The 14,023-nt window shown below is 48.7% G+C and overlaps 1 protein-coding gene across 2 annotated transcripts in view; it reads right to left on the bottom strand.

The window, feature by feature from the left end:
* Positions 1–11,770, bottom strand: part of B4GALNT3 (beta-1,4-N-acetyl-galactosaminyltransferase 3) — a 105,644-nt gene extending 93,874 nt beyond the window's left edge. For both annotated transcript variants that reach the window (XM_060190325.1, XM_007526261.3), the window contains exon 1: positions 11,515–11,770. In XM_060190325.1, coding sequence (XP_060046308.1) covers positions 11,515–11,686 — 172 coding nt within the window. In that variant the 5' untranslated portion in view covers positions 11,687–11,770. The remainder of the gene's footprint in view (positions 1–11,514) is intronic.
* Positions 11,771–14,023: the final 2,253 nt, after the last annotated feature.

Genomic DNA, 14,023 nt, shown 5'->3' with positions numbered 1-14,023 from the left:
CGCTTGTTGTAGTTACTGTTGTTGTTATTGATGTTGTCATTGTTGGATAGGACAGAGAGAAATGGAGAGAGGAGGGGAAGACAGAGAGGAGGAGAGAAAGACAGACACCTGCAGACCTGCTTCACCGCCTGTAAAACGACTCCCCTGCAAGTGGGCAGCCAGGGGCTTGAACCAGGATCCTTCCACCAGTCCTTGTGCTTCGTGCCACATGCGCTTCTTCTTCTTCTAGCGTTTGCCCTTCTTCCGTAGCCAGTCAACAGCATCAGGTTGAGCCTGATGTAAAGTTTCGAGACCTCCTTTGAATCTGGAGAGGTGGTAGTCATTGACTATGTGGGTCATAGTCTGTCTGTAGCCGCATGCGCTTAATCTGCTGCACTACCGCCCGACTCCCATAATGAGATTTTAGATGGTTGGTTATTTCTTCTTCACAGTTTAAAATAACAGCACCTTTATATTTTCTTTTTTTTTAATTTTTTTATTATTTATTTTCCCTTTTGTTGCCCTTGTTGTTTCATTGTTGTTGGTTATTATTGTTGTTATTGATGTCGTCATTGTTAGATAGGACAGAGAGAAATGGAGAGAGGAGGGGCAGACAGAGAGGGGTAGAGAAAGATAGACACCTGCAGACCTGCTTCACCACTTGTGAAGCGACTCCCCTGCAGGTGGGGAGCCAGAGGCTCGAACCAGGATCTTATACTGGTCCTTGCTTTTCATGCCATGTGCACTTAACCGCTGCACTACTGCCCAACCCCTTGTATTTTCTTTTATTCTTAGATTTGATCCAGAAAAAAAAAATTGGTTTACAAGAACCACAGAATGCAAAATGACCTAAACCAGAAATGTAGAAAAAGGAAAATCAAGGTACAGGTAAAAAACTGATTCCAAAATGCAGATTACAAACCCTTTTGTAGTTTTTCCCAGATTAACCAAAAATTAAATTCTAAAGCTTTGTAGTAAGCAACTCAAAGAGAAAAAAATCTGAGTGCCTCTACAACTTACATGGCCAATGAAATTTAAAACTGACAGGGAAAAAAAAGGATACCCTCTTCCTATTATTCTTTCCAGAGCACTACTCAGCTCTGGCTAATGGTGGTGGTAGGGATTGAACCTGGGACCTCAGAGCCTCAGGCAGGAGAGCCTTTTTTGCAGAACTGCTATGCTGTCTCCTGGTCCAAATATCCACATCTAATAAGAAAACTGGAAGAAACAAGGCACAGGAAAGCAGCAGTTCTCAACACCTTCCATACAAGAGTTCCAGAGAAGACAGCCATAGAGCTACAGCTGACAGCATTCGGATGCTAACCCCCTGCCCAGGCCACTCCCTAAGCCACTGGACAGTTGTATCTGAGTATCTGAAGCACAAAATGGGGGGGTAGTTTCACAGGGTTAATATGCCCCAAGTATATAGCTGTCATCTGATATAATGAATATGGACCAGGTTTATAATCACAGAGAAACAGTTTAACATAGATGATACATTGTGACTCCATATACCTGAGCATGAAGCCAGCCAGGCTTATGGCTGCGCTGAATGCTTCCAAGAGGCTGGCAGGCTGCCAGTGATCTCCACCCAGCCCTCACACCAGAGGCCTGTCCAGTCTGTCAGGCTCATCAGACTCTTATGTGTACTTTTCTGTACGCACAATGGACCTCAATAATGAGTGTTAAATGGGCCAGGAGGTGGCACAGTGGATAAAACTGGATTCTCAAGCACAAGGCCCTGAGGTCAGTAACAGGATCTGCTTCTCTCTCTTTCTCATCGATAAACATTTATTTTTTTAAAAAAATTATAAAGTACATGCACAAGAAAAAAAACTTCTGTTTTGCTTATCACAAGGATACCACTAATATTCTTTTTAGCATGGTACCAGGCGATAAACTGGAGATGTCATGAACCCATACCACCAGTGAGCCATACCCCAACTCAACTTTCACTCTTTATTTTGAGAATGGGGGAGAGGAGAAGGGAGACTAAAGCATTGCTCCACCATCCATGGAGTTCACTTGCTGCTTTGTGTGGCACTGGGAGTCAAACCCAGTGCCTGCTGCATAGTAAGATGTGCCCTCCACCTGCTGAGCCACTTCCCAAGCCTCAGTACTGCTGACATTTAATACAGCAATTGTCTAGGCTGGGGTAATAGCTTGCTGGCAAGCGCACTGAATAACTACATGTGCAACCCAGGTTTGAATCCACCCTCTACCACACTGGAGAAAGCTTTTGTGTTGTGGTCTCTTTCACTCTTTCTGCTTCTCAGTTTCTTAAGAAGCAAAGAAAGAAACACTCATGAGAGGCACACCAGATTGAACACACACATGTACAAGGACCCAGGTTCAAGCCCCCAGACCCCACCTACAGAGGGAATCTTCACAAGTGGTGAAGTAGTACCATCAGTGTCTATCTCTCTCTCCTTATATTTCCATTCTCTCTTGATTTCTCTCTGTATTTATCCAATAAATAATAAATGAATTACAAAAAAATATTTAAAATAAAGAACACACTTTATTTATGCCCTTTTGTTGCCCATGTTGTTTTACTGTTGTAGTGATTATTATTGTTATTGATGTTGTCATTGTTGGATAGGACAGAGAGAAATGGAGAGAGGTGGGGAAGACAGACGAGGAGAGAAAGATAGGCACCTGCAGACCTATGTCACTGCCTGTGAAGCAACCCCCCTACAGGTGGGGAGCTGGGGGATTGAACCGCGATCTTTATGCCGATCCTTGAGATTTGCGCCACCTGTGCTTAACCCACTGTGCTGCAGCCCGACTCTCAAGAATACACTTTTTTTTTTTTGCCTTCAGGGTTATTGCTGGGGCTCAGTGCCTGCACCATGAATCCACTGCTCCTGGAGGCCACTTTTTCCCTCTTTTGTTGCCCTTTTTGTTGTAGCCTTGTTGTGGTCATTATTGTTGTTGTTGATTCATTATTGGATAGGACAAAGAGAAATCGAGAGAGGAGGGAAAGACAGAGAGGGGGAGAGAAAGACAGACACCTACAGACCTGCTTCACCGCTTGTGAAGTGACTCCCCTGCAGGTGGGTAGCCAGGGGCTTGAACCAGGATCCTTATGCCGATCCTTGTGCTTTGCGCCACGTGCGCTTAACCCACAGCGCTACTGCCCAACCCCGGCAAGAATACACTTTAAAAAAAAAAAAAGAAAGAAAGAAAGAAAGAAGCATTCATTCATGAGTAGTCGGGGAAAGAGTTCGCCTGGTAGAGTGCAGGGCTCTCCCCTCTCCCTCTCACTAAATAAAGCAAGTATTCAAAAGATAAAGTAGTGCTTATAAGAACACAAGGATCTATAAACATTTTCAAAGTGATTCCCTGTGCTTTGGTCAGACTTTCTAGCATATTTAGCCCAGCACCTTTTACACATGCCATCCAAACTCACAACCCCTCTTCCACTCATTGTTTGTTTGTTTTAATTACCAACAGGGTTATCCTTGGGGTTTGGTGCCTGCACAATGAATCCACCACTTCTGGCAGCCATTATTTTTTTTCCTGTTTAGTTTTTTTCTTCTTGGGGGGGGGGGGATGGGTGGGTAGAGACAGAAAAATTAAGTGTGAAGGGGGAGGTAGAAAAAAAGAGAAAAGGTACTGCAGCCCTGCTTCACCACTTGTGAAGCTTCCGCCCTGCAGGTGGGGATAGGGGCTTGAACTCAGGTCCTTACACCACCCTCTCCTTCCACTCAATTTTTTTTCTGGGAAACATACAAGCCTATTAGCTGTGGATCACAACAGGGCCACCTGAAAGTTCAGAGTGGACAGCCCATAGAGTCCGACCTGATCTCCCTGGAGAAGGAAAGGTTTCATGGAATATGAAGGAGGAGGAGGGTTAGGCAGTGGCACACTGGGTTAAGTGTACATAGTACAAACTGCAAGGACCCACGCAAGGATCCCAGTTCAAGCCCCTGACTCCCCACCTACAGAGGGGTCACTTCACAAGCAGTGAAGCAGGTCTGCAGGTGTCTGTTTCTCTGTCTTTCCTCCTCTCTCAATTTCTTTCTGTCTTATCCAATTAAAAAGAAAGAAAGAAAGAAAGAAAAATGGCCTCCAGGAGCAGTGGATTCATAGTGCTGGTACCAAGCCCCAGTGATAAACCTGGAAGGAAAATAAAAAAAAAGAAAGGGTGGACTGAGCCAGGTGGCTCTGGGGAGAGAAGCAATGGTGAGAGGTGGCTCCACTAGCCTGTAGGCCCCCTTCCAAAGCAAACTGCTCCTCCAGGCTCTGCTCTGCTCCATGCAGCCACTCGCAGGGCAGTCAGGCTCTGTGGCCTGGAAAATTACTGCCCTGAAACCGCCCACTGCTCCCAAACCAGCCCAGACATAGAGAAAGTCTGGTCTGAAAGCCGGTCACGGAAGTTCAGCTACATCCAGCAAGTGGGGACCCACTCAGATTGAGGGTCCCCCACAAGGGGGGTGGTGAGCAGGATAGACGACCGAGCTGAGTGGTGTTCTGGTAAATAAATAAATGATTAGTGCTGTTTATTTTAAAAATGCTTTATTTCTTTATTGGATAGTAATAGACAGAGAAATTGATAGAGAAGGGGGAGGTAAAGAGGGAAACATATCTGCAGCACTGCTCAGGAAGCTTATCCCCTGCAAGTGGGAGGCCAGGGGCTTGAACCTGGATCCTTCCACATAATAGCATGTGTACTATACCAGGTGTGCCACTGCCCACCCCGATTACTGCTGTTTCTATATAGTACAAGAAACAAAAATTCCCAGGTTCTGTCCCTAACCCATCACTGATCAAGCACTTCCCCCTGGGGAAGTAGCAGGTGTGTGGTAACTAAGAGCTGGCCTCCCATAGCCCCTCAGTCAGGAGGCATCAAATTGGTCTTAACTGAATGCAGATTAGACGTCAGCCCAGCAGCCCAGTGGTTAGTATAGCAGAGAGAAGAGTTGGTATGAGCAGAGCATAGCCTGGCACCAGGCACTGGAAGCAGCTATCCTCCCCTGGGTCCTGCCTCTTCTAGAAGTCTCTAGCCCCAACCCACCCCAGCCCCACCAACTGTACATCTGTCTCAGCTGTCACTCCCTTCCCCCCAGCCTGTGTCTACCACTGCCCTGGGTCACCTCTCCCAACAGGCAGGGTTGGGTGACTTCAAGAGATGGAGCCATCTGCACCAGCTGGGAACAGCAAAGGCCAGTGATAAAACTGTGGAGGAGACTGTGGAGATCAGCGAGAGCTGACATGCCCCTGAACTTGAGAACACCTGGGGACTCAGCAGGTAGAGACAGTACCTCATGGGCACACATCAGGCATGGGAAGAGGCTGCTGTGTGCCTCACCAGGCCTTGGCTCTGTGTCCAGCTGTGAGCTCTCAGCTCAGGTTTGTCCCTGCGCTACCAGCACCACCAGATCTATTATTTTCTTTTTCTCCTTTTTTTTTTTTTTTTTTTTGCCACCAGGGTTGTCACTGACAAACCCACCACTCCTGGTGCCATTTTTTTTTTTTTACTTGATAGGAAAAAGATAAATTGAGAGGGAAGGGAAAAAGAGAGAGGGAGAGAGGAGAAACACCTAAGGCATTGCTTCACCACTCATGAAGTATCTATCCCCCATGCAAGTGGGGAGCGGGACCTTGAACCTGAGTCCTTCTGCATGGTAAAATGTGCACTTAACCAGGTCAGCTACTGCCTGGCCCCCACTAGGTCCATCCCAGAACAAAGAGCTGAGAAACTATTTATGAGTCCGGACCTTAGCCCCCAGACAGAATGTGGGTATGACTTGTCCAAACCTGCCAGAATCACCTTTAACTCCCAGTAATGGTCTGTTCCCAGAGAAGCTCTACAGCTGCTCCAGTCCAGTGGGTTGTACCAGTTATGAAGACACTAGATGGGGCTGGGCAGTGGTGCACCCAGTAGAGCACACATCAGCATGCACAAGGACCCAGGTTCAAGTCCCCATTCCCTACCTGCAGGGGGGAAGCTTCTTGAGCAGTGGAGCAAATCTGCAGGTGTCTTTTTCTCCCTATCTTCCCCACCCTTTCCACATCTCTCTGTCTCTATCCTTAACATATAAATGAAGATACTACATTATTAGAGAGTGGAAACTTATAGCACTGCCCCAGGCCCTGTGACTGCCCACAGGCCCCTAACTTGGCCCCCAAGACTATCAGCACCTGCTGTAAAAACCCAGAGGTCCCGCTGAGGAGCTGTCCTTCGTCCTGGCTGCTGCACTCCATACGCCACCCTGTTCACGAATTCCAACTGCTTTCTCTCCCTCACAGGCAAATGCCATGCTGCAGGTCAGCTTTGCTTCCTCAAAATCTGAACCCTCCTACAGTCTCCTCATGACTTCTGCTTGACCAGACTCAGATGGCCAGATCTCCCAGACTTTCCCCTGACTCTTCTTAGTCTTTGTTTCTGCAGCTACTGCTGTCCAGAACAGCCTCCTCTATTTTACTTTATTTCACCAGAGCACTGTTCAGCTCTGGCTTATTATGGTGGTACGTGAAACAATAGTTGAGAGAGCCAAGTTCATCTCATCACAGCAGCATCAAGGCTCTGACTATACCAAGCTTAGTGGCTGCCTTGGCATGGGGTCACCTTATACTTACAGACCTGTGTGCAGCTGAGCATCTTTCCAGAGAAAAAGCCATGAGTACAGAAATCACTGTCCCGCCACCAGAATGGTCAGTGAGACAGCGAGTATCTAACTTGGGCATGTGCTCAGTCAGCATTGAACAAAGCCTGTGGGCAGCCACGGTGTCCAGGAAAGACATTTCTCAGTCCCCTAATGACCCAGTCATTGTGCTCTGAAGCTGCTCCAACTGTGGTCGGATCTTTTTTCTGCATGTAGAGCCAAAATTGCCAACGGTCTCTCAAACAACGGGTGTGTTCCGGGAAGATGAAGCGAGAAGCAGGCTCCCCTGTCATTACTCCCCACCCCAGGAGCTGAGCTGCTTCCCTGCCACATGCTTCTTCCAGTACCAGCAATGGGCAGGGCACACAGGGACAGCAAATGACAGGCTCCTGATCCCCTGGGCTGGCCTTAAAGATGACAGGGCAGCAGTGGGACAGTGAGCTGGCAAGGGTGGAGAGGCACAGGAGGGGGGTGCTGGGGGAGGTGGTGCCAGGATGGGACCCTGGTTCCTATGGTCATGGCTACTGGGCAGTTCAGGAAGGGCATGGTTTACTCCCCTGGTTATGACTGGGAGGCCAGCACCCCCATCCTACCTCCCTACTTCCCAGCTCCCCAACTTTGCTCATCTCAGGGCTGGGGGGATGGCCTACAGTGCAAGAGAGGATTTTGAACAGCTCAGGAGGTAGCACAGTGAATAAAGTGTTAAGACCCTTGAACATGAGGTCCTGAGTTCAATCCCTGGCATCACATGTGCCAGAGTGATGCTCTGGTTCTCTCTCTCTCTCACACACACGTTAAGAAAGAGAGAACTTTGACACAAGATACTTGGGCTTGGGGGGGGATTAATTTATTAAGGAGAGAACTAGGGCATCACTCTGGCACATAGGATGCAGGGGATTAAACTCTGGGCCTCATGCTTTTAAATCCAAATCACGAGGCACTGCTTAGCTCTGGCTGATAGGGATGCTAGGGACTGAACCTGGGACCTTAGAGGCAGGAGAGTATTTTGTAGAAGTCTCATGCTGTCTCTCCAGCCTAACATTACACATACACATTTAAATGAGTGAGAAACTAGAGAGAAAGAGAAGCCAGAGCACTGCTCATCTGTGGCTTATGGTGGTGCTCAGGATTGAACCTCAGACCTCACAGCCTCAGGCATGAGAATCTTTTACAGAACCATCATGCTAAACAGAGCTCTGACATTTATATTACTGAATCAAGGAACTGGACTAGAAACTTACAAATAAAAGAGAAATAGAGGCTTCTAATCAAATATGTCCAAGTAGTACTGATGGCTGGTTAGTTTGTCTTAGCCTGATATGACAAGATGCTAATGACCTGTGACAGCATGATGTGTGTCACCTTGTGTGTGACCCCTACAGACCCAGGCTGGCTCTTCTCAGGTCACCTCTCAGAGTTGGACCTGATCTGATTACCAGTTTGCAAACCAGTTCACTGGGGAATGGGACAATTCTGCTTTTGTCTCTTGGCTAAGAGTTCCCTTGATGAACCTAGAAATCTCATGAGAAGACCTGGCAAGGGAGAGAGTCAACTACACATAACACAACAGCAGAGAGAAGAGTGAAGCAAATTATCTGGGCTCCTTGGAAATGGGTGTGTGACCCGGATTTGAACCTGGCCCCCCCCATAATGAAGGAACCTTCACTGCTGTGTTCTCTTTCACTCTCTCTGCCTTTCTGTCTCATTCTTTCCATCTGAAAAAAAAAATCAGACCAGTGAAACCCTGGAAGTGACCCCCCCAAAAAAAAAAGAGGATGGGAAACAAAAAAGCCATAAACCAAAGTCATTATCTACTCTTCATCCCAAAAGGAAAGAGAGTAGAACACAGTGGGAGAGTGGCCAGCCTATTCCAGCCCACACAGCCAACAGGAGCTGGCGAGCAGGGCACAGAAAAGAGGGGATAGGCAAGCTGTCACTGCCAGGTCTGGGCTCTCATGAGATGGAGAGTTAAGGAAACAGAAAGTCAGTTCTGGAATAAGGAGCTGGGAACATTTTTCTGGAGACAGGTCTGTTTGGAGAAGAAAAATAAAGAATAAGAAAACTCAGTATTAAGAGTCATCCAAGAGGGCCAGGTGGTGGCATACCTGGTTGAGTGCATGTATTACAATGTGCAAGAACCTGAGTTTGAGCTCCCAGTCCCCAGCTGCAGGGAAAACACTTTACAAGTGGTGAAGCAAGGATGAAGGTGTCTCTCTGTCTCTCTCCCTCTCTATCACCCCCTCCCTCTTGATTTCTGGCTGTCTCTATCCAATAAATAAAGATAATAAAAAAATTTTTTTTAAATAAGTTTTAAAAAAAAAGTACAAGTACACAAGTGGTCCGGGAGGTGGCACAGTGGAGAAAACACTGGACTGTCAAGCATGAGGTCCTGAGTTCGATCCCCAGCAGCACATGTACCAGAAAGATGTCTGGTTCTTTCTCTCCTATCTTTCTCATTAATAAATAAAAAAATATTTTTAAAAAGAGTCATCCAAAAGGGGTTTGGGAGGTGACACAGTGAACTTCAAGCATGAGGTCCTGAGTTCAATTCCCAGCATCCCATGTGCCAGAGAGATGCTCTGGTGTGTGTTTTTTCTCTCTCTCACTCTCTCCTTGTTCACTTAAATAAATAAATCCATATATATATATATATATATATATATATATATATATATATATATACATATATCTGTTTATCAAAGAGCCCATTTTGCCATGTACACAACCCAGGTCAAAGCTCAGTCCCCACAGCACAGGGAGACACATCAGTGTGCCTTGCCCTGTCTTTCCCTTCCTTTCTTTTTAAGATTTATTTATAGGAAAGAGAGGAAGAGAGAAGCAGAGCCTTACAGTAGCACACACAATGCTGTGGAATCAAACTCAGGATCCCAAGCTTGAGAGTCCAGGGCTTTGTCCATGGCACCACCTCCCTGGCCAATTTCCTTTCTGTCTGAAAAAGTCAGCCAGGAGCAGCAGAGTCCAGCAGCAACAAACAAGAAAAATAATGATCCAAAAAGTCACCCTAGAGAGCCTTGAAATGACACAGTACCTAAGCAGGAGGCACCCTTTCCCCCCAGGGAGGCTGAGCCAGGGAGTGAGCTTCTGACTCTGTGGAAAAGCCGCCCAGGTCTCTGAGGACAAAGCACACCAGGTGGTAAAGGAAAGGGGGTAGGGGCCTGATTACAAGACCATGAACAAACCGCTCTCCTGTCTGTGCAGCAGACCCCACCCAAACTAGCAAAATGATGGCAACCCGGCCAATACCACCCCCAATCCTAACTTACCCACCCTCCAACTGGGCTTATAGACTGGCACTGTAAGCACAGCTGTAGGGAGAGTCGACTTGCCATAGCCAAGCTAAGAATGGATACACTGTGGATTACTATTCACCCACAAAAAAGAGGTTCCTGCCATTTGCAACAATATGAGTGGGCAGAGCAAAGTGGGCCAGCAGGAAGAGAGGTATATGGAGGTATATGGTATATGGAGAACGCAAACAGATAAGTGAGCTAAATAAAGCAAAAGTAACACAAGTGTTTGTAAGGAAAAGAAAAGAAAAATAAACTTCCAGATCATAAGACCAACTTAGTGGTTCCCAGACAGAAGGGGGGGGGGGGGGGGAGCAGGTGAAAAGCTGAAGTGTCAGGGACAAGCTTGAAGCAGTTGATCACACAGATGCTGACTCACATCTGTCACACACCTGACCGATTTTTCGTTTAAGTAGGTATTTTTCTGTTTCTGAAGAAAGAATAAGACTTAGGGGAGGCAGAACAAGCTAGCTCTGGGAAGGCAGATTACATCATCAGAAGGAGAAATGCACAACCAAGAGGTGGTGCAGTGGATATAGCCTTGGACTCTCCAGCAAGAGGTCCTGAGTTCAATCCCCAACATCACATGTACCAGTGATGCATGCTCTAGTGTTCTCTCTCTCCCCCCCCCACTTCTCTTTCATAAATAAAAAGCTTTTAAAAATAAGTAAATTAATCTAAAAAAAAAAAAACAGAATAAATCTGCTTGGAGTTTGGAAACTGAGGCTAGACAGTCTTTCTCATAATCTCTGAACCTGAAAATACAAAGAAAGAAAAAAATTAGGGGGCTAATGAAATAAATCACCTGAATAATGCGCTGCTTTGCCACATGTGACACCCAGCTTCAAGCCGGGCCCCACCATACTGAAAGAAGCTTCGTGCTTTGGTCTCGGTCGGCCTCTCTCTCCATCTCTCTCTCTCTCTCTCTCTCTCTCTCTCAACTTAAAAAAAAAAAGTTAAGAAATAACTCTGAAAAGGAACAGAAGTAGAAGCCAAAATTGAGAAGCAAAGGAAGGAATTGAGAACGCTCAGCTCAGCCCTAGCCTGGGATAAAGGAGCCTGGAGAGGCCTTCCCCCCCCACCCCCCCGCCCCACCCGGCCCCATAACTCCAGCTCCTAGGTGGCAGCGACGAGGACCCTCACCCCGCCCACCACAGCTTAGGCGATTCCAGCGGCTCGGCTCTCAGGATTTGGGAAGGCCTCAACCCTCGGGGGGTCACATCCTCCACTGGGGGTGGTCTCCGAGGACTGGGGGTCCCCTTCTGTGTCCCCGAGTCACTGCGCAGCACCCAAGAGCCCTGCAGTCGCCGGAGCAGCCCAAGGGAACACAGCCCCCCACCACACACACACCACAACCCCAGGCAGCAGGGGCTCAGCCAAGTGCGGGGGGACGGGTGGGAGGGAGGCGAGCGCCCATTGTCTGCTCGGACCCTGGCGAGCGGGGGGCGCGGGGAGGGCCCAAGGGGGGGGTTCGGGGTATTGTTAGGGTCCCAGAAGGGCAGGGCGGGCTGGCACGCGGCGAGCCCCAGGCTCCCACTGCGAGATGCACGCAGCACCTGGGGAAGAGCACAGGGTGGAGAGGGACCGGGGGGGGGGGGGGGGGTCCCGCTACTTACTGCGGTTCAGGGGGTTCCCGCCAGCGCGGGCGGCAGCCACCAGCTCCAGGTAGAGTGTCCAGAGCCCGAGCGACAGCAGCGCGAGCAGCAGCAGCAGCCGGAAGCGCCTCCGCAACAGCCGCAGAGGTCGCACGAGCAGCAGCAGCCTAGAAGCGGCGCGAGGGCGCCCCATGCCCCACCCCGACCCCTCAACCCGGCCCTGGCCCCTGCCTGCTCTGCGCCGGGCCCGCCGCTGCTCCAGCCGGCTCCTCCCCCGACTCCCCGCAGCTCTCCAGGCTCTCAGTCAGCCTGCCCACCTGGCCCGCCCCCGCCGCTGCTGCCACGCCCCGCACAGGTGGGCCCCGCCCTGAGTCTGGGGGCGGAGCCTGGGCCTGGGCCGAGCCCAGGGAACCCCAGAACTAGTGTGTGGGGTCTATGCGCGACGGGAAACTGAGGCATCGGAATGGGGCTACTCTCCAGAAACCGGGCGAGGGGGTCGGGCAGTGGGAGTCCCTGGGGATGATATCCCAGTTGTGACTTGGGATGGGGATTGCCTACTTGGGGCCCAGTCCCCAGTCACACAGCACCCCAAATAGTTGTCCTCAGACTAGCATGGAATAACTATCTGGGCACAGTAAAGATGGGAGACTGCTAGAGAAAGATCAGACATCAAAAATAACAACAATAATAGAGCGGGGTAGGGGTAGCACACTCGGTGGGAGCCCACATCACAATGCACCAGGCCCTGGGTGCAGCCCCTGGCCCCCATAAAGGAGCACCTGGATGGGGGAGGCTGCAGCAGAGAATGGAGCAGGGCTGCGGGGTCTCTGCTCTCTCTGTATATCTCCCCTCTATCTCTGTCTCTCAGCCTCAAAGAAAGCATGTGTGTTCGAGGGCATTAAATCAACTCATTGTAAGTGGAGCAAATTTCACAAGGTCAGGAAAGTAAGTGGCGACATATCTTGGAAGGTCCTGCATTCCAGATTCACAGCTGGCATTTTTTCAGTAAGCACCAGAGAGCCACTGAATACATCTGAGCAGGGATGGCTGTCTGAGAGAACTTTATAAAGACGACCTGATGGTAGTTGTGTAGACAGCTGTAGGCAGGAGTGGAGGGCCAGAGAGTTAGTGAGGGAAGTTAAATAATCTGGAGGAGTTAATTAGACCAACACCACTAGGTTCAAGCCCCTGCTTCTCAATTGCAGGGTTGTGAATCAGGGCTGTAGGTCTCTCCCTGTCTCTCTCCCTTTCCCTCTCCTCTCAATTTATCTAGGTCTCTATCCAATAATAAATAGATAAAACAAAAACAAAAAAACCAGCCCTCACAAGTCTTGGTTCAAGACAGTGGCAAAAAGTTCTGAATCTTTTCTTGTTTTATTTTGTTTTGTTTTGTTTTCAAGAGTACAGGAGGTCTGCCGAGGTGCCCGAGCTCTGCCAAACATTTGGCAAGTGTCAGTGTGCCAGATCTCTCTCCACCTCTCCTCTCTCTCTCTTTCTCTCTCTGTTTCTGTCGTCATGGATATCATCCTTACGTAGAGCTATGTGTCTTCCCGACTGCACTGTGCAGATGAGGAGAGGCTCTGAGTGTTTAGTCATCTGCTCCAGGTCATAGAGGTGGCTGGTGACTGAAAGGGACTCAAACTTACTCTTCGAATCTCAAGACCGACTTCCAGTCCAGAACCACTGCATGTATTTCTTTCCTTTGCACACTTCGTTCCCTGGCTGTTCTCTGCAGGAGCAATTTCACCCTGGAAACTTTGAGCTCACGCTCAGCACACCCATAACTCACCCATCACATGAGGCTTCTCCTTGGCCCTCCTCCCCTCAATCACGCTGACTGCTCTCTATTAAAGACATCTTTTCTCCTAGCCAGGGAGACATTAGAAATCTCTCTGCAGGGAGATAAGTCCAGACATTAGAAATCTCTCTGCAGGGAGTCAGACAGTAGCAGCAGGTTAAGCACATGTGGTGTGAAGCACAAGAACCGGTGTAAGGATCCAGGTTCGAGCCCCCAGCTCCCCACCTGCAGGGGAATCTCTTCACAGGTGGTAAAACAGGTCTGTAGGTGTCTTTCTCTCCCTCTTTCTGTCTTCCCTTCCTCTCCCCATTTCTTTCTGTCCTCTCCAACAACAACAACATCAACAACAACAACAATAATAACTACCACAATAAAACAACAAGGGCAACAAAAGGGAATAAATATAAAAAAGGAAAGAAATCTCTCTGCAGTTTGCTACTCTACAGGCCAACCCCAGAGAAGGGGTTGATTACCTTCTCATCTTTTTTTCTTTTCTTTCTTCTCTAGCTCTCTTTTTTTAATCAGAGACCCACTCAGCTCTGACTTACAGCAGTGCCAGGAACTGAACTTGGGACTTCAAAGGCACAAGCATGAAAGTGTCGGGCTGCATCGCGGGGGAGAGAGAAAGGATAGGAGTGGAGAGGGAACACAAATCTTTATTCATGCAGATACCTCAGAGTTGGGTGAGAGCGCAGCAGTTCAGGCCACGTGGAGCTAACAAAATTGCCACCT

This window comes from Erinaceus europaeus, chromosome 4 (assembly GCF_950295315.1).
Source record: "Erinaceus europaeus chromosome 4, mEriEur2.1, whole genome shotgun sequence".
NCBI lineage: Eukaryota > Metazoa > Chordata > Mammalia > Eulipotyphla > Erinaceidae > Erinaceus > Erinaceus europaeus.
This window is presented reverse-complemented; position numbering and strand designations above follow the sequence as displayed.